The sequence below is a fragment of the Onychomys torridus genome, chromosome 16 (genome assembly GCF_903995425.1).
Source record: "Onychomys torridus chromosome 16, mOncTor1.1, whole genome shotgun sequence".
NCBI classification, from domain to species: domain Eukaryota; kingdom Metazoa; phylum Chordata; class Mammalia; order Rodentia; family Cricetidae; genus Onychomys; species Onychomys torridus.
This window is the reverse complement of record NC_050458.1, coordinates 50,712,458-50,739,139: the sequence shown is the minus strand read 5'-3', so window position 1 is coordinate 50,739,139 and position 26,682 is coordinate 50,712,458. Positions and strand designations below refer to the sequence as shown.

Sequence of the window (26,682 nt, the reverse complement as noted above, 5' to 3'; positions counted from 1 at the left end):
ACACCTTGAACGCAGAGATCTGCCTGCCTCTGCCTCCCAAGACCTGGGATTAAAGGCATGTGCCATCATGCCGGACCTATACTTTACAATAACTATAGAAAGCCAACATTTGCCTCCCATTGAGGAAGATCCACATTTCCATTCTCAACAGGAGGCCTGAACCCCCTTCCTGGCAGACTCTGGTGGGCATTTCAGGGATCTGGACACAATCCCCAGACCCCTAGGGTTCTCATGTAACAACTCATCCCTACTCCAAGGGACCCTGAGTGACTTTCATACTTTCAGACACGTAGGCTGGGTGGTAGTGGGAGGGGACGGGTACCTCTTGTTGCCTGTTGGAGGTGTCATCTCTTTCAAGGTCTGGTATCATTATGGGAACACTGACATGAGGGACACCTAGAAAATGATGTATGTTCCTCAATGTAGATGCCATCTTGAGGTGTCAGTGGGAGACCTCCCCAATGGCCTGCTGAGTTCCGAATGGGAAATACCACTGCTTCCAAGGGGCTTTGCTCTCTCGATCCAGGCAGTTCACAGTTCTGGCTTACGCTGATTTATTTTTACAAACATGTATCTTTTAAAAGATCATAAGATTATACCCGATGGCCCTTAAGCAGATGAAGTTATTAGCTACAGGCAGTGGCTGCCTTCTGACTGCAGGGAGTAGCCAGCCCCTAACTCAGTTTAAGGAGTTTAGATACATTTCCCTCTGGCTCCTCGGCCTCTGATGAGGGTGGTTTGGGGTCTCTGATGAGGGTGGTTTGGGGTCTCTGATGAGGGTGGTTTGGGGTCTCTGGGTGGCCCTGCCTGCCTGGCTTCAGCTCTCCTCCTGGGCAGGTGGGTGACCAGCCAGGTTGTGGCCCTCACTCTTCTCTGTCTCTCCAATATGCACAGGACTGGCTGTTGGCTTGGACCCTCAGGGCTACGGGAACCCTGACTTCTGCTGGCTGTCTCTTCAGGACAGCCTGATCTGGAGCTTTGCTGGGCCTGTCGGAATGGTTATAATCGTGAGTGTTATGAGTCTCCAGACATGCCACTCAGGACACACGAGCCCAGGTGCTCCAGGGTGGGCTGGCTGTGGTCAGCAGTTCCTCAGGGTGGCCAGGGTTGGCAGGAAGGACATGCCTCACAGTAATAGTCAGCAGAGTTCCCAGGCTGTTCTGGGACCCCATCTTTAGACCCCCAGGCTCTGGAGCCTATTTCATGCCCACTGGAAGCCTAGAGTGGCAGGCTAAGACCTGGCCACAGCATGGCCTGGCTTAACTCATCTGGGGCCAAGGCCTCTCACCCCGCCACACCTCTAGATATGTTTGAAAATATGCAGACGTGTTTGGCTGGTGAGGATCACCTTGGAGACATCAGAAGAGCCCACTGCCTGAAGCTGCTATTCTTGTTTCCTAGATCAACACGGTCATCTCTGTCCTGTCTGCAAAGGTTTCCTGCCAAAGAAAACGCCATTACTACGGGAGAAAGGGGGTTGTGTAAGTTGCAGCTGAGTCCAGTGGGTGGGTTGCAACACTAACCAACCCCCCCAGGCCTTCCAGCCGGGCCCTGAGAGCCCCCAAAGACAGGGAGTACATGTGGATGGCGTCTCCTATGAAAGTGCCCATCACCCAGCTGTCTGGGCTGTTAGTCACATACCCACCCCAGGGAGTAAAGGCAGAGGATGAGGGGGGGCAAGTACTGGACCTCCAGGGATAAGGCTGGCACGGATGTGGAAGACACCATGGTCATGGCGGTGGGTAGCCCAGCAGGAAGGCAGAGAGAGTGGGTTCAGGTCCTGAGATAGACCAGGCCATAGGAGCTGGAGGAAGAGGAGGGACTTGGATAGGAGAGGGTCCTGAATTCACAACAAGTCACATGTTCAGTGTTGGGTGACATCTGTCAGGCAGGAATGGAGCTTTCTGTTTGGTTGTGGTGATGGTGCCAGGGCCTTATGAGTGTAGGAAAACCCCTGATGTAGCCCAGGAGGGATGTGCTGAGTTTTAGTGGTGTGTGTGTTTATGACCATTATACCCCTTAGAGCATGGTATGCACGAAGCAGGGTGAGGAGAGTGACCATAGGAGACACAGGAGGGTGCCAGCCCCCCAGCCTGAGGAAGGGAGCGGAGTCGGACTGACATGGAGAGAGAGTGAATAGAGTCCGGGCCCAGAGGCTGTATACAGCTTCCTACCTGAGTCCACTTTATCTCCAGGTCCCACTGTGACCCTAAGTCACACGGCCACAAAGCTCTCCCACGACTCTCCAAAAGGGTTGTGCAGTGGTCATGTGCTTTGACTAATGGGGTGACCGAGTGGGGGAGGTGCTTGCCTGAGTCCCATGGTGGTAGAGGCTGGCATACGAGTTCTCTGTCTCAGTCGGTCTCTCTGGCCTTAGCCACTCTGCTCTGCGCCCCTTTTGTGCGTTCACATTTCACAGAAGCTAGCATGGCCTTGCACAGCAGCCATTGGAGCCGAGTAACCTTAAGGAACGTTGCAAACAGTGGCTCATGCCGGTGGTCGAGGCTCATACTTTGTTTGAATTATCTTCTCATGCCAACACCTCTACCCACATAACATCTGTCTGCCTTGTCCCTGCTGGAAGCTAGGGTTGGGGTGGGGTTGTAGGTGGATGGGTGGACAGACACACATAGGATGAAGGTCTGAATGAACCCGAGAGAGGGAAGGACCTGTCCTCAACGCTCCCCTCCCACAGCTCCCTGCTGAGGACCGCCTTCCTGCAGCTGCTGCTCGTCAGCGCCACCTGGCTGCTGGGACTGCTGGCTGTGAACAGTGACACTCTGAGCTTCCACTACCTCTTTGCTGCCTTCAGCTGCTTGCAGGTAGGGGTCACCCTCACTGTCACCTGCTGGGGCCACACTGTGACCTCTGTCCTGGGGCATCTGCATGGAGAAGGGGGCGGGGAGCCTCAGCACTTGCACTTACAGAGGAGGAAACCTGTGTTCTCTACTTGTCCCAGCCCTTCCCAGGAGGAAGCCTGTGTTCTCTACTTGTCCCAGCCCTTCCCAGTCCTGCCTCCAGGCCCTGAGTCTACTAGGACATTGCCGTGGCTTGGGCAGGACAAAGCTTGTCGTCTACCCCCTACACACACACACACACACACACACACACACACACACACACACACACTGCTGCAGGCTGGCCCAAAGCCTGTTGGTGTTCTCAGGAAACAGGAGTAGTCTTTTGTGTTTCAGACCATGTGCTGCCTAGTGAGTTTATGGCATAATGTTGGGGGCCCTTGATGGCTCAATAAGGCTGTGGACTGTTGCCCTGTCTAGATACCTTAGTTGCTGAGGCTCCCCTATGGAGAAACCAGTAGCCCAGGCCTTGGGCCATCTCCTGGATCGTATCAGCCAGGCTGCCCTGAACTAGGCTTTCCTGAGTGGACAGCCAAGTGCCTGGTGCAGCAGCATCAGGACCCCCAAGAGTCACACTGACCCATCCCCGCTTCTCCAGGGCATCTTTGTCCTCCTGTTCCACTGCGTGACCCACCGGGAGGTACGGAAGCACCTGCGGGCAGTGCTGGCCGGGAAGAAGCTGCATCTGGATGACTCAGCCACCACAAGGGCCACCCTGCTAACGGTAGGAGGTGCCAGAGACCCCTCCAGGCCTGGGAGCCGGTGATGCTGTTCATGGCAGGGTTGGGAGCTGTGAGGACCAAACAAACTCCGCTCGGCTCTGGGGACTTCATCTCGGAGCTGTCCAGACGCCGCAGGCCAGAACTGTCCTGGCAGTGTCTCTATAGTCCCACTTGCAAGGTCTTTGGAAGATAGAATGGTCAGGACAAGTTAGGACAACCAGAAGCAGTGTCCATAGCGAGTGAGGTGTTCCCACTGCGTGGGCCAGGGAATAGTCTCCCCTTTGCCATGAGGTTCAAGTGTGTAGCCCTGTCTCCCTGCCCCATGCTGGCAGGGCCAGTCAGAGTGCTACCATGGAGGCTGCTTCGGGGCAGTACCAACCTCTGGGGCTTCTGCTCACTGATGGTCTCCCACCCCTCTCCCTAGCGCTCCCTCAACTGTAACAACACATACAGCGAAGGACCAGACATGCTCCGCACGGCCCTGGGCGAGTCCACAGCTTCTCTGGACAGTACCACCAGGTCAGGCCTCTGTACCCACTGTTTTCTTGGGGTAAACAACACCCTGGCTGTGAGCCCTGTTGTTCTGTCTGCCCTCCATATGCCGGCAAGGCTGTTGTATCAGTTACTGCTGTTGATAAGCACAAGTGGGGTGGGTTTAGAGGATCTTCCAGAGCCTCATGTGGCTTCCGATAGTATGTGCTCTGTGACACTGACAGCCCTTCGCTGTCACTCGGAGGACAGTGCTGAATCTACCCCACTTCTACCCTGTCTAGGGATGAAGGGGTCCAGAAGCTCAGTGTGTCTTCTGGACCAGCACGTGGTAGCCATGGAGAACCGGATACATCCTTCATCCCTAGGAACTCCAAGAAACCCCATGGTATGGTTTCCCCTGCAGGCACCAGAGCCCCTGCCCCTTTCTTGCCCCCCCCCCCCCACCCCTGAGGTACTGGACTGCATATGCCCTGGAAGAGCATTGGCGGCCTCATGCTCAGTTGTAGTCAGGCAGGGCCTGAGCTCCCCACTCTACTCTGCCCCTGCAGGCCCTGACTCTGACTCTGACAGTGAACTGTCCCTGGATGAACACAGTAGTTCCTACGCCTCTTCACACTCATCAGATAGTGAGGACGATGGTGGAGATGCTGAAGACAAATGGACTCCGGCTGGGGGCCCCGTCCACAGCACCCCAAAAGGTGAGCAGTAGAGACACAGCAGGCCAGAGTAGACTTGCAACAGTGGGCTATGGGCACACCCCAAGCTCAGATTGGAACAGAAACCCCAGGAAGTTGCCCATACCATCTGCCTGGCAGAGGCAGGAATTTGGGGTCTTCCACAGACTATCATTGTGGAGGGCTGGCTGGACAAGGCAGGCAAAGAGCAGCCAGCATGTGGCTCCCAATGTTGGGTACAGCAGTAGAGATCACACACTAGGGTCCCCAACATCAAGATGTGGTCTCAGGTCTCCTTCTTTAGCATATGACCCTGCTAGTCCAGCAAGCCAGAATGAGGTCAGGGCAACTCTTGGGGTCTAGCAGACCTGGGGGTATTACAGGGGGTGTGGCAAATCTAACTGTCATTCTTACTTCAGCAGATATTCTGGCCAACCATGTCCCAGCTGGCTGGCCCGATGAAAGCCTGGCTGGGAGCGACAGTGAGGAGCTGGACACTGAGCCCCACCTGAAGGTGGAGACCAAGGTCAGCGTGGAGCTACACCAGCAGGCACAGAGCAATCACTGTGGTGACCGGCCTCCTGACCTGGAAAGTGGGCTCCTGGTCAAGCCAGTGGCTGTGCTCAGCAGCCAGCCCCAGGAGCAGCGGAAAGGTACCTCGGGAGGGACCTGTGTCCCTGGAGCAAACCCTCATGCAGCACATGGGACAGGGGCAGCAGCAGTCCCCCTGTTCAGCAGGTTGAAGGGGTTCCTGTGGCGAATATGGGTTTAGGCCTGGGTAAGTCGGCGAGAACCAAGCCAGGTGCATTCACTTGCTCAACACCATCCACCCCCAACTGAGCCGCCGCACCTACGTCTGCCTGGACTGACTGGGTGCTCTCCTCCCTCCTCCTAGGCATCCTAAAAAACAAAGTCACCTACCCGCCACCATTGCCAGAGCAGCCACTGAAGTGTCGGCTTCGAGAGAAGCTGGCCGACTGTGAGCAGAGCGCCTCGTCCTCCCGCACATCCTCCCTGGGTTCTGGAGATGGTGTCCCTGCCACTGACTGTGTGATTACCATCAAGACTCCAAGGAGGGAGCCGGGCCGCGAACATCTCAACGGGGTGGCCATGAATGTGTGCACAGGGAGTGCCCAGGCCCATGGCTCTGACTCAGAGTAAGTGGCCGCGGATTCCACAGCGTTGGGGGGGGGTGCACTAGCTTCCCCCATCCAGGGCCCCCAAGAGCCCCCAGGCTTCCCCTCCCACCTGAATGGGAGTGTCTGCCCCTAAACGACTTTGGATTCCATCTGATTGCCGCCATCACTGACCCTCCACACGCCTGGTAATTCTTCCCACACACAGAGGCAGTAACGAAACTTCAATTTGAATCATCAGGAAACCATGAGGCCGTCAGCTCGACAGACTGCCAGTCAAGCCCTCGGACCTGGAAGCCTGGGACTGCTGCCTGGGAGGCAGGCTGGCCCTCGGTATGAGGGTCCCTGCAATGGCAGCCGGCTCTACACAGAATGTCCCCATGGGAAGCCCTTGGCCTTCTCAGCTCAGGGCCCATCAGACTCTGTGACAAGTGCCAAAGCCACAAGAATGTCTCAAGAGGGAGAGATGGACTTCAGGCTGGCATGGCTCCGTCCCCAGACTGCAGACAGAACCCAGACTGTGCTGCTGCTGACCTGGCCACAAGAAGCCTCCACAGAAGCCATAGAGAGCCTGAGCTGGACTTGGTGAATTACTGTGCCAGGCCCTTTGGCTCGCCAGGGCTCAGATACCAGACACAGGCAAGGCCCAGCTGTCCCCACGGGCATCTCCTTGCAGTACAAAGGCATAGTGCCTCAGTCTCTGCAAAGGTACCCTGTTGCTGTTTAAAACTGTAAATACTTAGTAAATCTGTCCTGGACTTGGAGAAGATGGGTACCTGTGTATATTTTACAATGTCCTGACTTTGCTGACACTGGAGAGCCATGAAATGGCATCCTAAGGAAGCTTGCACAGTTGTACTTGCATCTGGAATGTCAACACAGCTGGTCCCACAGTGCCCGGGTGGGGAGGACATGGGCTCTGAAGTTGATACAGCCATCACCATCACCTGCAGCTGCTTCCAGCCAGCAAGCCAGGGAGTGTGGGTGTCCTGCCGGCCTTTGGAACACACAGCTGTGTGCGCTCAGCTCCCGGGATCCAGGACGGGCTGGCCTGTAAAGTGTGGCTGCCGCAGCCGGACTTCACACAGGGTGAAATCCCGAGCACTCGGCCACCCCCACACCCCTGTGCCAGGTCCACCCCTGGCACGTCTCTGGAGCTTCCCAGTCAGCCCACAACTGCAGGGGGAGAATTTCTTTGTCCCGCTCCCCACAGGATCTGAGTGCTCATGTTCCTGATTCAGAGGGACCCCTGAGGTCTTCCAAGATGTCACATTCCCTCCTGCCAATGTACTATTCTTTCAAATTGCAGGGCTCTCTGGGCAGGCAGGGGCTCCACCCCCAAAATCTGACCAATTACATCATTTTGCTTTAAGTGGCCAATTGTGCAGAGAAACAAAGCCACAGCCCTACTTATCAATGGTTACCAAATTCTTTTTGGAAACTCACACCAAGAACTGCTGTGACCAGCCCACCGCAAGCCACCATGCGGCCAAGCCCAAGGGACCGGGGCCCAGGGTTATTTGGATGGACACGTCTACTTCAGCATTTCACCGCTGTTCAAATCGGGCAGAGGTGAGGCGTACAGCTGCTCTCACATGGGAGACAGTAAACAAGGCCGTCAAATACAAGGACTTTCACAGCACGCTGCGCTCCCCTGAGAGGAAAGTCTATGGGACATGGCCTGAGGCCACTCACTGCTGTGAGGGTGAAGGGTGGCCCCCAAGTGGCCTCTGCGGACGGCCAGCATACAAAGAATGACCTGGCACCGGGAAGCTTTAGTCTCCAGGAGTTGGAGCACTGTGATCGCTTGCTCACAATCCCACAACCCCATGCCACCCAGAAGGTCTGGAGTTTTTAATTTGAGCACAACTGTCACCAAACAAAGCAAGCAGTCAGTTTTAAACTGTTGTTATGACCTAAGACTTTACAGAGTCAACACTGGAGGTTTTTAACAGGTGTATTTATTACTGTTCAGCACTGGATGACCACACAGGTGAGACGCATCTAGAATAAATTAAAATTGTTGGATTTGTACCCATGTTGTGCTGGGTGTTTCCTGTCCCCACTGACCCTGCTCCCTAAAGTGACATGGGAGGGACTCCTGAAGACAGCCTCAGGTCTCTAGTGGGATGCGGGTGGCAGACAGGCCCATGGAGTATTGTCATAGTTTTCCATTCATGTGCAGGCCTGCCATGACATGGATGGACTCGCCCAAGTTTTCCAATTCTTCAGTCTGTGTCTCTATCAAATTTGGGAATTTAAGAATTTAGAAAGATTTGTTCTGTGTGTATGGATGTCTCTGCCAGTGCTCTTCACCACTGAGCCATCATCTTTCCAGACAGGGAACATCTAAAAAAGGTGTGTGTGTGGGGGGGGGGGGGGCAGTGTGTTTGTGTACAGAGACCAGAAAAGGGCATCCAGTGTCTTCTATCACTTGCCCCCCATGAGGCAGAGTCTCTTCCTGAATCTGGGGTTTGTGGTTTGTTTTTCAGCTAAACTGGAAGCCAGCAAGCCCCACTAGTCCTGTCTCCTTTCAGAGATGGGGTTACAGGCATGTGCAGGCCACACAGCTTATGTGGGTGCTGAGTCGAAGCTCTGGTCCTCAGGACTGCACAGCCAGCACTTCTAACCACTGAGCCATCCTACCTTGTTGCAGTCTCCAGTTCGGGAACTTCACTGTCCTTTCAGTCTGGTTTTCTGCATCTGCCTCCTCCTGGCACTGTAGTGACTTGTCAGACCCTCTGCTGCTGCTCTGATGCCCCACTGGTCCCCAACCTCTCTTGTTCTGCAGATCTGAGCAGACATGGTAGTCATGGTGCTGCTCATTCTCTCCTGACCCATGCTGCTCTCTGGTAAGCTTCGGACAGTTCAGTGTGATCTTCAGTCTCACAGTCTGGTTCCTCCTTGTACCGACTGCTCTGCATCCCCTCATCTCCTAGACAGTGGACTGGTGTTCTACCCTCTGGTGCTGCACACGTCTAATGACTTTGAGATTCCACCAGTCATCTTTCTCTTGGCTTTGAGAACTCCAGTGGCATCTTGAGTTCCTTGAGCCTGGGCCTGGTTGGCTCCAGGCACTGTTTCCTGACAGTGCTGTATCTAACCCTCACCCCTTAGGGCCTTTATCTTGATTCCTGTCCAAAAAGGTGAGTTTCCCAGACTTTAACCCCTGTATTATCTCACACAGCTGCTCAGTGGTGCTACCCTTGGGGAAACTGGGAGCAGAGAAGTAGTGGGCACCTTTCCCTATGGCCCACAGGTCCCGACCCCAGCCCAGGCCTGTAACCCATGCACACCTCCCCACTAAAGGCTGTCTTCCAATGTATTATTTCCTCACACATGCTTGTGCACTTCAACCCAGTGCCAAGCTTACAGGAAAACACTGGCTTCCACCTGGTGTGGGCACTGCCAGGGAAAGGGTTAGCTCACACACATTTTCAGACAAGGAGAGGCCTCAGATAACTCAGCCTTCCTTTTGGAGAGAGCTCAGGCCCTAGGGAGGGGACAGGGCTCCATGCCTGCTGCGCCACACGGAGGCTCCCCATGCCTGCTGTTCAGGCTCCGTGTAAGGAAGACAGCCACAGCAGCCCACTCAGGCCTCCAGCAAGCCCCAGACACAGTGGTCAGACTATTGGACAGTTTTATTTAACGCTGATCCTGTGCAGCCTCCATGCACTACACTGTGGCAGAGCGGCTCCATCAGGGCCCTCGAGGCAGACCCACAGCCAGCCAATGCTTCTGGTATACTGGAGCCCCGGCACAGACACTCCCTCCTCAGGTGGCTCTGCAGCCAGCCAGCCAGACCACTGATTCTGGCAGCACCTAGCCCATCACTGACCGTCTGCCCCAGACTTCTCTAATGCTTCCTCCCAACAGCTTGGCCTTTGTCAGGATGTAGGGTGCAGGCCTGGGCTGTCACTGGAGACCTCGGGAGTCACTCTGGTTCTATTCTTGCCCTTCTGGAGTGTGTAGGCAGACGGCCCTAACCGCAGGATTTTCCCACTGCCGAGACACTCACCCCCCTTGTAGAACACAGCAAACTGGAAAGAAAGAGAGGCAGGGAAGAATTACAGTGTGTGTGTGCGTCTCAGACCCCAGGGCAGAGCTGGCCAAGCTCCTGACCTAATGAGGACAGCAATGTTGAGGCCCCTATTCCACATCCCTCTGCCCCACTCACCTGTCCCAGGGCAAGGCCCCGCAGAGCCTTCACAGCTGTGACCCACACAGTGCCATCCTGGTTGAGTGTCAGCACACAGGGCACTGTGGGGAGAGTTGAGATGGGTGTGGGTCTGCTTTCTAGGCCAACTGTAGCCCTGGGGAGAAATGGCAGCCTGTGGGTGCAGGCATGCCCAACATCCTTCCTGCTGGAGAGGGACCCGACAGTGCCCAAAGAGCTCAAAGCAGCCCTGGCTCTGACAGGACACCTCAGACTAGCATATGCTGTAACTTCATCCCTCATACTAGGACCCAACATCCAGCACTTGACAAAATGATATTCCTGTACATTAGTCCCTTTCTGTGGCAGGCACAGGATAAGGAGTTTTGAAGCTACCTAACACCAATGATGGGGACTTCCTGGTGCACTCAAAGGAGTACTGCACATGTACACAGACTCTCTGGTTTAATCTCACCCCAGGGAGCTTAGCAACAAGAGCCCCTTCCAGCCAGTCACCTAGTGCCATCTGGTGGCGGAATCGGAAATGGCACTCCATCATCTTGTCTCTGACCAAGGCAGCAGGTGGTTCCTCAGCAATCCAGTGTACACGGTTGGTCCTAAGCAGGTCCCTGTACAAAGCTGGGTGGTCTACCTGGGGAGCCTGCAGAGGAGAATACAAATGTTGTGATCCTTTGAGGGGAACAGCCCTCACCCCAAATCTCTCAGCAGGCATCATTAATAAGAACAATCCTAACAGCACAGCCGTAACTGATTATAAGCCAGCCCACATGGAGAATCCAGTTCAGCAGCTGAAGGGTTTGTTTACCCTGGTTTCAGCTGAGAAAGAAAGGAACAAGAGAGAGTGGTCGGTCACGGGGCAGTAGCAGGGGCAAGTGTGAGATTCCCCCCACTTTTTGTTACCCCCCACCCCATCGTGTTCTGAAGACTGCATCTATCCTCTTGGAAGGGCCATGGATCCCACCACCAGCAACAACTGGCTGGGGAGAGCAGGGGCTGAAGGGAGCAGGTCCCCAACCCCCTGGGTGGCTGCAGAATTGTGAGGCTGGCCCGGCCCGAGTAGTTCTCACACGCAGGACTGGTTCTGAAGTTCCTGTTCCCATCACCAACAGTCTGCACAAAAGAACCCTGGTGCTGCCAAGGGCAGCCAAGTCTCCCCTGGGGCAGAACTAGGAGCACCAAGTCCTGAGACTCTGGGTGCTAAGACACTAAGTTCGCCCGGGCCCTTGAGCCAGTGACCTTTCTGGCTTTTCGCAGTAGGCCCATCTGAGCTTATGCTAAAGATTCCTTAATTCAAGCCTGAGTAAGTGTTTCCCATGCTGCTCTTCTAGAAGACTTCTGTGATAAAGTCTGTGGCCTAGGAGCCTGTGGGTCCTCCAGCATCTCTGACCGCACCGGCTGGCTGGCAGCTCAGCCTGCCCAAGCAGGGTTCCCACCCTTGCACTCCTGAGAGCTGGATTCAGTGAGCCTGTCAGGGTTGGGGGCTGCCATGTATGCACAGGCAGGATGCCAGCAGCACCTACTCCTCTGTCCCCACCCAATTCAAAACCCCAAATATCTCTTGATGCCATCAAGCCCCTCAAAGCTTGCCCTCTTGGAGAATTTCTGCTCCAGCACCTAGGACAGACAAGAATGGGCCAGGGTACCATGTGACCAAGGAAATGGCTTGGTCCTGGCTCAGCCTGGTTCTAGCCTACCTCAGCCCACAAGGACTTCTAGGACCCCCATGGAGGGTAAGTGGGAGGGCTGAACAGGCACTATGACAACCTCCTCTCCATTAGATTACTTTTCCAGTTATCTAATCTGAGTCTCATCCTCCTTTGCAAAACGGGCAGTTTTTCTAGGAATGGTTGCAATGATGGCCGCATGGCCAACACACAACAAGAGTCTAAGGATATTTTATATGAAGACCCAGGAGCTATGGAGGACAGATCTGCTGCTCCAGGCCCATGGGCACTCCAGTACTGCCTGTGTGTTGGCACACTAGACAGTGAAGGCCAATCTCACTCACCACAAGCACGTCACCCTTGATGCCATCCTTCTCCACCACGTACCAGGGCTCTTTCAAGCCGCTGATCTTAGCTCTCTGGCCCAAAGTATACAGGAACCAACCTATGAAACAGTGTTCCAGAGGACACATCTCAGCCCTCATAAATGGGAGGTTATGGATTGCTCCAGGGCATGCTGACTTTAAACTGTGATGCTCTGGGCTCGAAGGGCTCTTAGCCCTAACCACACACCCGTGCACATTCCACCTAAGGTCAGGACTTGGGGGCTAGGACAGTGACTAGGATGATAGTGACTAGGATGGTACTGAGCTGGGCACAAACGCCAAGTCCTTCATCTGGTGGCTATGACCCGCATGGGGACACAGCTCTCAAAGGTTATGTGCCTACTGAGCACGTTCCTTGCCTCTGCACCATACATCCACCGCGTCACCAGCTTTACCTCTTCAGGAATGCACATGTCCTGCAGAGACAGTCTGGCAGACTCACTGCACCCTGGGCAGTCCAAAGCCATGAGTCTCCAAACTGCTGGCTGCGAGGGACAGCAGCACTGCCCCCACATGAGCACTGTGAGCACGTGGGACTGGCTCTGTCCTCACACCCAGCACAGTGCAGGTATGGTGGACCTCCTCTGTGATTATGTGAATAGCACCCATATGGTCCTCAGTCACCTGGCTACGAGGTCAGCTACATTCTTTCTCCCATGGCATTCCTGCAGTCTCCCCTGAACTCCCATGGCAATCAACAACATACTTTTAGGAATGTGAAACACACACACACAGAGTCCAGCTCTGAATGCCGGGGTTAAATACAAGACAGAGCATCACAGCACACACAGAGTTCCTGTCAGAGTGACTGCTCATGGCACATGTACCCACCCCAACCTATCCCTCAAGTCCTCCATGAGCCCTTCATGGAATGGACAGGAGCTAGCCCTGGCCTTTGGTTCCCAGAGCTGACAGGACTCACCTTTATGTGTTCCCAGAACTGTATTATCCTCGATAGAAACAAACTTTCCAGGCCGAGGCTGCAAATACTGGAAGACAAGTTTCATCACTACTGGAGACCCAGGCCCAGCGCAGACAGCCACTCATGTCAGAGGACACTCACCTGAAGAATGAAATGCTCGAAGTTTCTTTTGCCAATGAAGCAGATGCCCATGCTCTGTAACGAGAGGGAGGACAGCGTGATGTGAGCAGAAGCCAGGGGGCAAAGCAGGGCACAGAGAGCCACTGGACTAGGGGGCAGCAGCAGCACTGCCAGGCAGAGAGCAGGCTGTGGTGCAGGAAGCCCCAGAACTCAGCACAGACACTAACAGAACTTGAGGGCCTAGGGAATGTCTTGTCTTTCCAAGTTTGGCCCCAAAGTAGATGTAAACACACTGCTGGAAAATCCATATGAGCAATCCAGAAGAGCAAACTAGACTGTTCACTGCTGGAGAGCCAGAGCCCAAGGCAGCAGCAGGCAGCAGCAGGGTCAAGGCAACTCAAGGCAGCAGGTGAGTCAGGGAGGAGATGGCTGCAGCTGGCTGAGCCCAGCTGAGACGAGGCAAGAAGCTGGTCTCCCCGGGACTGCACTGGGCAAGCAGCTCTGCCATCAGTCCTCAGCGTGTGTCCCCATGTCCCCATAGCACAGGGCAAGAGAGCAGGGATCTGCCCATGTGTGGTTTTGTTTTTTTTTTTTTTTTTTGAATATTTCTTTTTTGGAGGGGGGAGCTGAGGACCGAACCCAGGGCCTTGCGCTTGCTAGGCAAGCACGCTACCACTGAGCTAAATCCCCAACCCCAGGCTTTTTGATAAAAGGCACAGCCACGCGTGTTCCCAGAAGACTGGCATAAATAGCAGCTACAGGTGAAGCTGTACCAACCTCTAATCAAACCTGGACTACCGGGGCTTCTCACAGGACCCCAGCTCTCCCTCCACAGGGGTGAGTGAGCCGGTTTCCGAGATGCAGTGTATGACTGTCCTTGTACAGGGAGCTCTGAGAGGTGGAGAGGGACTGTCTGCTTGGATAGGCAGCACTGTGTACAGATGGCCGCAGACTCCTGTCGCATGGGATGGACCAGCATGGCTGCTCCCTGCCCACATTCACCTGGCTGACGAAGCCAGCTGGCATGTCTGCTGAGAAAGCAGTCGGCCACAGCAGGCATAGGAGTTGCGGGGAGGAGGAGGAGGAGGTGCTCCTCATCTGCAACTGTGCTCTGTGGCTTGGCCTGATGGGGTCCTAGCAAAGGCACCCAGAGCCCAGCCCTGCCTGTGCCATGACAACATGGGTGGAAACATTCACGACTCAATGCCAAGCTGCTCACCCCTACCTCCTTCTTCTGAAGCACATGATGCAGTCTATTCTCTGCAGCGATTTTCCTTACAAAATCTTTTGTTAATTCCCCCAGGGGGAAGATGGTTCTTCTCAGGGCATCCTGGGAAACCTGGCTGAGAAAGAAGGTCTGGTCTTTAAAGCTGTCAGCTGCTTGGAGAAGTTTTACGGCTGCCAAGAGTAAAGAACAAAAGTCATTGCAGGGACACAGATGATAACTCTTTCTTCTCATGCCCTTCTGTGTGAGCAGTTCCCCCAGTCTGCCCGAAGCAAACCCATCTCAAAAGACTACGGGGAAAAATACCAGCATGGCTAATGCACAGAAAATGCTGGCCCCTGGTTTATCTATAAGGAATGACACAGGAAAGGTAGATTTATCCCTGCTTGTGATTTTGATTGTAAGACTTTCAAACATGAAACACCATATGAAAAAAAAAAAAAAAAAGAAAAAAGGGAAGTGAGAAGCAATGGTCCTAAAATAAATCTAGTCACACCTGGGAGCCTGGACCAGACAGCTCACTCAGAACTATGCTGGAGTAGTGTCAGCAGTGTTACCTGCCCATCAACTGCAGGCGTGTGAAGTGTGCAAAGAAACACATAGGGCTCTGGCCTTCAGCCCAGCCACAGGGTGGAAACAGTTTTGCTATAGGGTCCAAACTGACATCTGTTGCCAGCCCTGCTGTGGCTTCTCTGACTTTCCAGGTAACTGTAAGGAACTCTTAGTGCGTGTACACAGCCGTGAGTGATGTTGGCCCTGGTGTCTTTGGATTGAGAAGGTGGACAGATAAATTTTCCTGAGAAGACAGTTCCTACTCAGGTCTGTGGGCTGGTGGGGCTGATGGGGAGATTGCTTCTCCCATTCTTCCTCACTCATAGCGCTAGGAGACACCCCAGAATGAAATGTGGAGCACTTCACACACACCAGCTCAGTTTTGTGTGTGCGCACATGCATTTGAGAGCTTGTCCATGCAAGTACACGAGTGTGGAAGTCAGGTGTCTCCCATTTTCCTGTCTTTTGAGATGGTCTCTCACTGTCTCACTGGTTCGGAACTCACCAACTAGATTAGACTGTCTAGCCTATCTCTGCCTCCCCAGTGCTGGGATTACTAACATGCCACCAGGCCTGCGGTTTTCACATAGGTCCTGGGACTCGAACTGAGGTCTTTACCAGCGAAGCTATTTCCTCAGACCCACTGCACACTTCCTCATACACCAGCCAGCAGTAAGCATCATACTGCCTGTAGGTTTCCACCCTCTGGCTCTCACATCCCCCTGTAAAGGAGAACTTCCCTCATCTTTACAGTAAGGACTAAGGTCTGGCCCATGACAAGGCAGGTGCTGAAAAGCTGTGCTACAGACTGAGCTGCCTGCCATTTCTGTCCTCTTACTTGGTCAAAAACAATGCAATTGACTGAAAATAAGGCTAGAATTCAATCTCTGTCAAAGCCAAATTCTCTCAAACATTATTTGTGTGCATTTTCTCTTGGTTCTGAGTTATTTTGTCCTGGATTCTTTTTGACTGTTTTTTGTGCCTCCCAAGTGCTGGGATTACAGGTGTGTCCCCACATCTACCTTCTGAGTTAATTTAAAACACAATGAAAACCTGTGATTTTGAAACAGGAAGCTGGCAATGCTAACAAAAATGCCATGGAGGAAAGAGCAGGACGGAGGTGACGTCTGGTGACGCCTACTGGAGTTCAGAGCTCTCTGTTTCCGGGATCCCTACCCTCCTATTTTACCAGACACTGCACCATGTTCCCATGAAACCAGCTGGTTACAAGGTCAGGTCCACAACTACAGCCATTCCCTGAGCCCAAGACCTCTTCTGCCTCCACTTGGATGATCCCCCTAGGACTCAGACCAAAGCCACAAAAAAGCTTCGGTTTGCCTAAAACACACACTGGAAACCAAGGCATCATTCAACTACCACAGTCAAGTCACTCAACACAGTGCTGAACTATCTTAGGAGGGTCAGAACAAGTAAGGAACAAAGGTGAGCATGTCCTTGACACAGGAGATGCAGCCATTCCAGATGGGAAGTCACTCTCCATCTGCTTGGGACCCTGTTAAGACCACTCCAATTATTACTGTCAAATATTCTCCCAAATATTTTTGGAAGTTCAACTTATCAACATGTAATAACCTAGACAAGTTTCCTGATCGCCTTCCTCAGCTCTCACCCTGGCTCCTGACCAGGGCATGACAACGCTCAACCACAGGCCCTGTGGAAGCGACCCTGTGGCTACCTGTGTCTTTGCAAATCTGAACCTAAATGAACCAGCTCATTAGTCAGGAGCACAGAGGATCGGGTGGGTGGCTGTGTGCTCAGACCCCACCCCCGCCATCCTTCTGAGTGCTCCTGTGCTCACAGAGATTATAGCTCTGGCCACACACATCAACTTACGATTTCTGACTTCAAATCGGTTTCTGAACAGCCCATCTGGTCTCTTAGTGTGCTTCTGCTCGAAGACCTCCTCATCCTCCAGTGAGGTCCTTGCATAGTGGCCAGTGGCAACAGCATCTGCTCCTGGAGGGTTTTCAACACACAGGGATCCAGTGTGAAACTCACATCTACTGGCACTGTGCTGCAGTTTCTGTCACTTGGGAGGAGGAGTCCTTAATTAAGAAAATGTCTCCATCAGACTGGACTTTCTCCATTAGACCTTCCTTTCTTCTTTCTTTCCTTCCTTCCTTCCTTTCGAGTCAAGGTCTCTACATAGTGCTGACTGTCCTGGAACTCACCATGTAGACCAGGTTAGCCCTCTGTCTCCTGAATGCTAGGTCCAATGGTGTGTGCCACCAGCTTGTGGGCATTTTCTTGATAAATGTGGGTAGCACTACACCAGGAAGACGGCCCTGTGTTGTAGAAGAAAGCAGGCTGAGCAAGCCATGGGGAGCAGCCAGTGAGCAGCATTTCTCCAGGGCCTCTGCTTGAGTTCCTGCCTTGGCTTCCCCTGATGACGGCCTGTGATTAGGACATGTAAGCCAGATGAACCTTTCCTCCCGAAGTTGCTTTTGGTCATAATTTTTATCACGGCAACAGAAGGTAAAGTAGGACACCAGCCTAGATAGAGCAGCATGCAGAACCAGCCCCACCCTGAAACCTGCACAACCGTAGACCCACCTTGACCACAGAGACCTGTGGGACAGCCCACTGAGCAGGCTCCCTTCAACTCCTAGTGTGAGCTAATAGAACCTTGCGTCTTTAAAGAGCCTTCAACAGTCAGAGTCAATCCACTCACTCACTCACTCTAGCTCACACACAAGTGTGTTGTTTCTTACAACACCAAGGAAAAACTGAAAACCAAAACATTCAGCAGCAGGAGTCCTGAATCCTGATGCTGCAGCCCTGACTGATAAGAGACCACACCCATGGCAGTGGTAAGCAGAGGAAAGTGACTTCATACTGTGCCCATGACTTAATGTCCAAGAGAAAATGGACAACCTCAGTCAAATTCCTTTGATATTAGTGTGAAATCGTAGATAATCAACTCCTCTTTTTCCACTGGCAGTAAGTTTTGGTAAGTGTGTATTATTTTATCATACAAAAGGACCACTCAACAGACTTCATCTCTTCTGTCCCCATGCTACCTTGCCACCATGAGAAGGTCAGGTGTTGGTCCTGCAGGAAACTGACCTGGAAGTCACAGCGAAGCAGATTCCGACCTGAGCAGCTGGACTGTGGGGCTCACATAGGAAGCCTCGAGACAATTAGCAATGCATGCAAAACCACTCAACTAAGACCTTCGGGGACACAACATGACATCTTCTCATGTTCTTAGGGACCACCACCTATGCTGCAAGAAGTGTGGAGCTCTTTTAAGAGAAGCCCTACTACCTCAGAAGCCTAGATTTCAGGTGTTTGACCATCAGGTGGGTTCTAGTGCAGGTCTCAAACACAGAACAGAATAGGGATCCAGAGAGGCAGGAGATGCTGCAACACGAACCAGGTAAGATGTGACACAGATCACATGGAGGACCACCACACTAGTTCACAGCTTGACTGAACCTCAGCACAAAAGCACTTAAGAGGCTAGGTGTCCTTTGGGCTCCCATGGGCCACACCCGGGACAGGCTGGCCTATTGGCCTGCCCATGTGCCTCCCTCCCTCCCTCCCCCCTCCCTCCCTTCCTTTCTCCCTCCCTCCCTCCCTTCTTCCCTTCACTGAGACAGGGTTTCACTATATAGGCTAGAAGGGCTTAGAATTTGCTATGAAGCTTGCCCGACCTTAAACTCCCAACAATCTTGCCTCAGCCTTCCTAGTACTAGGATTACAAGTGTGTGCTATCACTTTCTGCTTGGCAGACACTTGAGAGCTCTGCCATCTCCAGCGTTCCCATGTTCCAGCTGACACAGGTGCCCCGCAGGTTCCCACGCCTGCTGTTTCTGTTCCCTTCACTGATGTGCTTTCCTGAGTCACTACTGACTTAGATCTGATCCTACTTCCTGAGAGTCCTCTGCTCAGAGTACTGAAGTGTGTGAAGCCAGCTGCCTGCCACGATGGAGGGTACCCTCTATTGTTCACACTGAACTAGAGTTCTTTCTTCTTCAGTGAGTATTTCCTTCTGAAAACAAAACTCTACATGGAAAGCTATGATTCCAACAAGCAGATGAAGAAATCCCAATTCCTTACCAAGATTGTCCACGGCATAATGATAGAAGCAACTGAACTTGATATGCTTATTGCAGATGATGTCAGGGTTGGGAGTCCTTCCTTTCTCATACTCATTCAAAAAGTCACTAGAATAAAGGAAAACACCCTCAGATTTAAGGGATACAACCCTTAAAAAACAAATTAGTGGCTGGGTGGTGGTGGCGCACGCCTGTAATCCCAGCACTTGGGAGGCAGAGGCAGGTGGATCTCCGAGAGTTCAAGGCCAGCCTGGTCTACAGAGTGAGATCCAGAACAGGCTCCAAAAGCTACAGAGAAACCCTGTCTCGAAAAAACAAAAAACAAACAAACAAACCAAAAAAAAAAAAAAAAAAAACCAAACAAACAAAAAACAAATTAGTTACTTATTTAATGTGGAATTTCACTTTATTGTCCCCAAACTGTACTCTCCTCCCACGAGAACTTCTTTATCAAACCATATATGATCCTACCTATGTCAAGCGGCTTCACAAAACTCACATGTTTGAATGAGAACAGCCCCATTGGCTCAGATGTTTGAACACTTGGTCCCCAGTTGGTGGTGCTGTTTGGGCAGGCTTAGGAGGTGTGACCCCATAGAGGAAGTGTGTCACTGGGGGGCAGGCTTTGAGGTTTTAAAAGCCATGTGCCATTCCCAGTTCACTCTCTGCTGCTGTGCCTGCTGCCATGTCTGCTGCCTGCTGCCATGGTAGACCTTCATCCCTCTGAAACTGTTAGCACAAATAAACTCTTCTATCAGTTGGCTTGGTCACAGTGTTTTGTCACAGCAACAGAAAATACCCAAAACACTTGTAAATGGACCAAGCACTGTTCTAGAACTTTGTATGACTTCAGCTCATTCCTACAATGCTCCTGGCAGGTATGAGCATTATCCTTCATTTAAAGATAAGAAAACTGAGACTTTGAAAAATCAAATAAATCGTCAAAGGTCTTCTAAGTGGCAGAGTTGAGACAGGCCTGTTTAGGCAAGGGCAACCCACAGTGAACATGGACTATTGGCTCTGAGATGTGCAAGGGCTTCCAGACACTGAGCATTGTCAGGGTTCACCAAAGACTAGTCCTGGGTGTCTTTCTCTGCAGGAGTAAGTGGCTAGCCAAACTTCACACATTCCTGAGACAGATGAGGTGCATGTCCCCCTTTACTGGCACTCTTGTACCCACATTACAGCCTCTATCCTCTTCCACGAGGCTGTCCAACCATACTCTATGCCATACCATTATCCCTCCTCTCAAACCAGGGAATTTCCTACAGGATGCTCACCACCATCAGCACCTCTGGTAAAGATTCTATCACCCAACTAGATAGTCAATTCCAAAATAGGGCCACAATGTACATACTTTGTATTCTTAGATGTAGCACATTGCTTTAGCATATAGTAAACAGTAATTACTGTGTTTGGGCTGGGCAGTGGTGGCACACACCTTTAATGCCAGCACTTTAGAGGCAGAGGCAGGTGGTGTCTTGAAAAACCAATAAATAAACAAATAAATATTACTGTGTTTGATATGATGAAAGTTTTGCTTGTTGTTTGTTAGAAGGCAAGGACAGTACCTTACAAAACTCCCTTCAACCAACCTCTTGTCTTACTTGGCTTTCTATTACTATGATAAAGACCACAGCCAAAAGCAACTTGGGAAGGAAAGGGTTTATTTTGGTTTATATGTCCTGATCACGGTCTATCTTTAAGGGAAGTCAGGGCAGGAACCTGGAAGCAGAAACTGATGCAGAGGCCATGGAGGAGTGCTGCTTACTGGCTTCCACCCCATGGTTTGCTCAGCCTGCTTTCTTATAAAGCCCAAGACCACTTGCCCTTTAGTGGGCTGTATCTACCCACATCTATTGTTAATTAAAAAAAAAAAAAAAAATGCCCCGCAGACTTGCCTATATTTTCTCAGTTGCAAGTCCCTCTTCTCACATGACCCTGGCTTTTGTCATGTTGATAAAAAGCTAACCAGAACACTCACATAACCACTAATGCACTGTACATGGGTATTGACACTCACTCATCTCCCAGCACCTTCTGGGGAGACCTCAGCCTTCACTCCTCATGCCATGGTTCAGAAAAGCATTAAAGAAACTCTGGCAGGTGGGAAACCTCTCTAGAAAGAGTGTGAGGGTGCTATGGGGCAGGCCTCTGGTGCTCCAACTGGAGCACAGTCTTGGCCACCTCTGTGGAGAAGCCCTGTTTTCATCCTTCCTTGGAAGAGATTCACAGTACAATAAACCCTGCATGTGCAGGGGCCTGCACTCACCTGAACACATCATTCCAATACTCCTTCACATAGGACACCTGGTGGAAAGGGATGTCTAAGACCTGACAAACTTTATACGCATCTTCACAGTCCTTGTCAGCAGCACAAACGCCGTGTTCATCCAGCGAGTCCCAGTTCTTCATAAACACCCCTGTCACTTGGTAACCTGGACAGAGAAAGTAGGGTAAAAAGCAGGGACTTCTGTACTCCGTGCAGTTCTGACACACCATCCCCCTCCAGCCCTGATGCCTCTGTATGTTTTGAATGGCAGTCCAAGCCTGTCCATGTGGCCTGGGGCCTGGTTCTTTGTTCTCTTAGTGCTCTTTGTTCTGTTAAGGCCTCCACACTGTGGTACACTGTGCATTGAAATTGTTTGTGATCCCAAAGTGAATAGAATGAACTTTCTCCCATGTTGTGTCTCTACCTACATATCAATACAATGCTTAACACACAGCAGGGGCATATCAGATATATGCTGAATGGCTGAACAGTGAGCAGAAACTCAGATTCCAATGCAAATGCCAGCTATCATTCAGCTAGATGCCATAGCACAACTATGATTCCAGTATTTGGGAGGCTAGGGCAGAAAGATAGTGAGTTTGAAGCTAGTCCCAAGCTACATATCAAGATTTTGTTGGAAAAAAAAAAAAAAATCACGGCTGGAGAGATAGCTCCAGGGTTAAGAGCACTTGCTGGGGTTGGGGATTTAGCTCAGTAGTAGAGTGCTTGCCTAGCAAGTGCAAGGCCCAGGGTTTGGTCCTCAGCTCCAGAAAAAAAGTGTAAGTCCAGTTTCAGAAGCTCCGATGCCTCCTTCTGGCTTGCCTTAATACCTACCAGGCTCACACATGGTGCACAGACATACATGCAGGCAAAACATCCACACACATAAAATTAAAAATATTTTTAACTAATCACTATTCAGTTGTTTTTAAAGTAAACTCATTTTAAAAGTTACCCAGTTACCAACTAGGACTTTTACATTCTAAGTCATCAAATATAAAGACAATTAAATTATTTGATATTTTACCAGGCTGAGGGTGGAGCTCAGGGGGAAAGCTCAGGCTTAGCATGCATGAAGCCCTGGGTTCAATCCTCGATACCAAACTTGAAAATTAAGGTGCTGGATATTCCATAAGGGCTCTACTATCCACATTTTTTTTTTTTTTTTTTTTTTGAGACAGGGTTTCTCTGTGTAGCTTTGCGCCTTTCCTGGATCTCGCTCTGTAGACCAGGCTGGCCTCGAACTCTCAAAGATCTGCCTGCCTCTGCCTCCCGAGTGCTGGGATTAAAGGCGTGTGCCACCACCACTCGGCCCACATATTTTATGATCCATCTTCTTCTCTACTGTGATAAACATCCAACCAAATATCACACAGGACAGTACTGGCTCACCAGCATCTCAGAAAACTCACAGATGCTCGACCTGCATCAAAACCCTGTTTCTCTTGAGCAAGCTGAATGTAAGGAAAGACAGAGCAGTTGTATAAAAGCCTCAGATAGCACATCCCCCACCCCCAAAAAATTCCAGGGATTTTGCTGACAAATCTTTGACAAATGAAATGCCATGCTCATTAAGGTCATACACTTCCCAATATGGGATGAGGCCCTCTTTTGCATCTGGAAGCACCTGACTCTGCTTTACCACTGAGATTAACCATGCTGGGCTCAGCGCTCGAACTAATCTTGCATTTAATTTACTAAAGCAGAAGACTCCTCAAGGGCAGAGGTGGCAATAATCCAATCCTATATCCCCAGAGCCAGTACAATGCCCAGTTCACAAGGAGAGTTTAAAACCCACAAGCTTGTAGAATGAACAGACTCAACACAGAACTTTAGAACCTCACTATTCCCACGCCATATCTGCTTGGTCAACTATCTCACAAAGAGACATGACCCACATACAGGGGGGCAGGCACTCCAGGGTGGGTCAGCTTTCTAGGGAGTGCATGACAGAACATCACCTCCAAGAGCCCTCAATGCCAAAATGAGAGGATAATGCTTTTCCCCCTGATATGTCCATCTTCTTCCATGAAAAAAATCCAAGGAAAGATAAAAACAAGAGATGTTGCAGCCTGGAGGGAGAGAGCCTATGTTTTTGGATAGATTTCTATTGTTATGATAAATAGCATGACCAAAAGCAACTTGGAGAGGAAAGGGTTTATTCTGCCCTAAACGTCATAGTCCATCATCAAGGGAGACGAAGGCAGGAACTCAGGTCAGCAACCTAGAGGCAGAAACTGAAGTAGAGGCCACGCAAGAACACTGCTTACTGGCTAGTTCCCCATGGTTTACTCAGCCTGCTTTCTTATACAACCCAGGACCACCTGCCCAGGGGTAGCATTATTCATAATGAGCCCTCCTACATCAATAATTAATCAAGAAAATGCCCCCACAGTCTAGCCTATAGGCCGCTGTGGTGGAGGCATTTTCTGAGTTCCCTCTTCCCAGAGGACCCCAGCATGTATCAGGTTGACATAAATATTAGCCAACAAGGCTTATCTTCCTTAAGTAGTAAAATAATAAATCTGGGAGAACACAGAACCACTGCATCTCCCAAAGCATCGAGTCTACAGTCCTCATTGGAAACCTTCAAAGACCCACAGCTGCCAACTCAACATGACCCCAAATTCCCCAATACCCTGTCAACTTCAATACCTTCATCCTACCCCGGCCAGACCGCCTCCTCTGACTCCTGCCTGTGTTACTGGCTCTGCCTCAGCAGCCAGCCCTTTGTAGTGAACTCCTACTGAGCTTCAGTCTCAAGCACCTCTGCCTCTAGGCGTAGCTTCCTTCCCCCTTTCCCACACAGTACACACGTGTATGCTGTGCCCATCCTCTCTGGTATCTCTTTATTATACCTCTGATGGCAGCTGTGATTATAAAATTACTGCTCCAGCTTTCCAAACTATCTCACATTGCATGGCTAACACTTTCAATACAGACTATGTCATTTCATCTCTCCAGCCACCCCAAATTTGGGGTCTCCCCATTTTACAGAGGGGTGCTTAATTAACTGGCCCAAATTCAGGCTCCTTGCCCACGCCTCAGGGAAGGTGATCTCCATAAACACTGTCACGTGAATGCAGAATGAGGTTGAAATAAGGTGGGGCCACACAGCGGGAGGAATTTAGATGGGTAGTTGGTATCAGATCCAGACCCTAAGGTCCTGTAGTGCTACGTTTAGAAGTCAGGAAGAGCCGGGCGGTGGTGGCGCACGTCTTTAATCCCAGCACTCGGGAGGCAGAGGCAGGCGGATCTCTGTGAGTTCGAGGCCAGCCTGGTCTACAGAGTAAGTTCCAGGAAAGGCGCAAAGCTACACAGAGAAACCCTGTCTCGAAAATCCAAAAAGAAAAACAAAAAACAAAAACAAACAACAAAAAGTCAGGAAGAAATGGTGGCCATTTAGAGGAAAGTTTGTTATCCAACGAAGGGGAAACACATGAGTGATTTAGTCTGCAAGCAGCCGGCCATCCTCAAGTGGAGGCCCGCGGAGTCTGCTGAGGCCAGGCCTAAGGCCTGGATGAGCCCAGTTCCAGTCCCCAGTGAGGAACCCTGGCCTCACCTCTCCGCCGCAACAGCAGCGCAGCCACCGCGCTGTCCACCCCGCCAGACAGGGCGCACACGACGTGCCGCAGCGCCGACATCTGCCTACACGGCAACTCCTACCAGCAGCCTTCTGGGCGCGTCTACGCTACGCCGGAAGTCCCGCCCTCCGGGGCCTCCTCACTCTTTCACCCGGCCGGAAACGTGCTCCGCCCACCCAGCGTTCTGCCGGCCTTCTGGTTCCGTGCGGCCGATTGCCGGAGATGTGCTTGGCGGGTTGTGTCCCGGAGAAGTCAGAACTAGGCGGGTCGGGTTTCCCAGCCATTACCCGCTGCTCCTGCTCCTTCTTTTCTTCTGTTTCTAACTGTGCTCCCCGGTTAGCTGCACCAGGAACAGCCTGAGCTCTGGCTTGAGATCCCAAAGGCGTCCTGGGTGCACAAGGGCGAGGACACCGTGGTGTGTCTGCAGCATGGTTACCGGCTAGAGGAGCTGGACTGTCATCACGTTCCTACTGTATTCTAGACAAACTAGATGTCCTGAGAGTTGGCAGCGGCTCCTCCTGGAGCTGCTGCAGGTCGGGAGGGTGCAGAAGCCAGTGGACAGCATAGAGTGGGCTGTTACTCAGTAAGGTTTTCCTAGCTGCTCGGTCAGCGTGGAGTGGGCGATGGGAGCATGGTTAGGAGGCTTAGGGAGCTGGGAAGGGTGGGCCACAGAGGGTAGGAGCGTTTGGAGTCGAACCTGGCGCTGTGGCCATCCATGGAAATACAGAGACAGGCGGATCTCTGAGTTTGAGGCCAGCCTAGTCTACAGCTGGAGAGTTCCAGGACAGCCAAGGCTACACAGAAAAACCCTATCTCAGGGGCGGGGCGGGGGGAGGAAGGAATGTCTCATGGGCTATTCTTGGAGGATGAACAGCACTATTCGGGGTCAGCTCTGATAAATTGACCTTTGCGACCTCGGGCTGGAGCTGTGGCTCTTTCTGAATTCAGTGTGGGGAACCTGGGACCTGACAGGTGATGAGTGGCTGCTGGAAAAAGCTAGATAAATGTACTGGACCTAAAAACTGAAGAGGAGGGCAGGGTATGAGCAAGGAAAGCCAAGTAGGAGACTTGGGCAGACAAGAGGGCAGGGGGCCATGTCTGTGGAGTGTTCTAGCTGAGGATAACACACACTGATCAGCCTAGAGGACTGGGACCTTCCTCCTTGAATGTGGGCATTTAATATAGCAAGTCTCACTTTTCCTGCCAGAGCCTGTGATAGGGCCAACCACAAAGTAGCAGAAACCTGACAAACTTACAACTTATGTTGTCCTATTTAGAATTTTTTGTCAACTTAACCCAAGCTAGAGTCATCTTGGAAGAGGGAACATCAGTTGAGAAAATGCCTCCATTAGATTGACCCTTAGGCAAGTCTGTGGGATTTTCTTTTATTTTGGGGTGTGAGCCTAGCCTTTAACAGCTGAACCATCTCTCCAGCCTGTGGGATTTTCTTAAGAATTTATTTTTTATTTTATGTATATGAATGCTATCGGCACACCTTTATGCCAGAAGAGGGCATCAGATCCCATTATAGATGGTTGTGAGCCACCATGCAGTTGCTGGGATTTGAACTCAAGATCTCTGAAAGAGCAGCCAGTGCTCTTAGCCGATAAACCATCTCTCCAGCCCCTCCAGTTTCTTGATTAATAACTGATATGGGAGAGCCTAGACCACTGTGAGCAGGGCCAGCCTGTGCAGGTGATCTTGGGTTGTAAAAGAAGGCAAACCAAGCAAGCCATGGGCAGCAAGCCAGTAAGCAGCATTCCTCTGTGGCCTTTGCTTCAGTTCCTGTTTTGAGTTCCTACTCTAACTTCCCTTC

At 51.6% G+C, this 26,682-nt stretch overlaps 2 protein-coding genes across 3 annotated transcripts in view; one reads left to right on the top strand and one right to left on the bottom strand.

Annotated features, from left to right (window-relative positions):
* Celsr1 (cadherin EGF LAG seven-pass G-type receptor 1) overlaps nucleotides 1–7,902 on the top strand; it is a 144,622-nt gene extending 136,720 nt beyond the window's left edge. The window contains exons 26-35 of the mRNA XM_036207840.1: nucleotides 895–1,007; nucleotides 1,402–1,481; nucleotides 2,696–2,822; nucleotides 3,457–3,582; nucleotides 4,005–4,099; nucleotides 4,354–4,457; nucleotides 4,621–4,770; nucleotides 5,166–5,399; nucleotides 5,642–5,903; nucleotides 6,091–7,902. Of these exons, the coding sequence (XP_036063733.1) occupies nucleotides 895–1,007; nucleotides 1,402–1,481; nucleotides 2,696–2,822; nucleotides 3,457–3,582; nucleotides 4,005–4,099; nucleotides 4,354–4,457; nucleotides 4,621–4,770; nucleotides 5,166–5,399; nucleotides 5,642–5,903; nucleotides 6,091–6,115 (1,316 nt within the window). The 3' untranslated portion in view covers nucleotides 6,116–7,902. The remainder of the gene's footprint in view (nucleotides 1–894; nucleotides 1,008–1,401; nucleotides 1,482–2,695; nucleotides 2,823–3,456; nucleotides 3,583–4,004; nucleotides 4,100–4,353; nucleotides 4,458–4,620; nucleotides 4,771–5,165; nucleotides 5,400–5,641; nucleotides 5,904–6,090) is intronic.
* Trmu (tRNA mitochondrial 2-thiouridylase) lies at nucleotides 7,826–25,000 on the bottom strand. 2 transcript variants are annotated; one of them, XM_036207838.1, is made up of 11 exons: nucleotides 24,845–25,000; nucleotides 21,283–21,448; nucleotides 19,012–19,118; nucleotides 16,783–16,905; nucleotides 14,377–14,549; nucleotides 13,173–13,226; nucleotides 13,032–13,098; nucleotides 12,068–12,168; nucleotides 10,555–10,699; nucleotides 10,060–10,142; nucleotides 7,826–9,922 (listed from the first exon to the last, which is right to left on the bottom strand). In XM_036207838.1, the coding sequence occupies exons 1-11, from the start codon at nucleotides 24,924–24,926 to the stop codon at nucleotides 9,770–9,772; spliced, it is 1,254 nt and encodes a 417-aa protein (XP_036063731.1). In that variant the 5' UTR covers nucleotides 24,927–25,000; the 3' UTR covers nucleotides 7,826–9,769. The 2 variants fall into 2 exon arrangements, with proteins under 2 accessions (XP_036063731.1, XP_036063732.1); XM_036207839.1 differs by lacking the exons at nucleotides 19,012–19,118; nucleotides 21,283–21,448; nucleotides 24,845–25,000 and having other exon boundaries at nucleotides 14,377–14,490; nucleotides 16,783–16,902.
* Between the last annotated feature and the right edge of the window lie 1,682 nt (nucleotides 25,001–26,682).

What these genes read in the sequence shown, in the direction of transcription:
- Trmu (XM_036207838.1), bottom strand. Translation starts at nt 24,926, where the DNA reads ATGTCGGCGCTGCGGCACGTCGTGTGCGCCCTGTCTGGCGGGGTGGAC. An exon ending in TCGAGCATTTCATTCTTCAG is followed by an intron (nt 13,099 to 13,172) that starts GTGAGTGTCCTC and finishes CTTGTCTTCCAG; the next exon opens with TATTTGCAGCCTCGGCCTGG. An exon ending in CCGCCACCAGATGGCACTAG is followed by an intron (nt 10,143 to 10,554) that starts GTGACTGGCTGG and finishes CTCTCCCCACAG; the next exon opens with TGCCCTGTGTGCTGACACTC.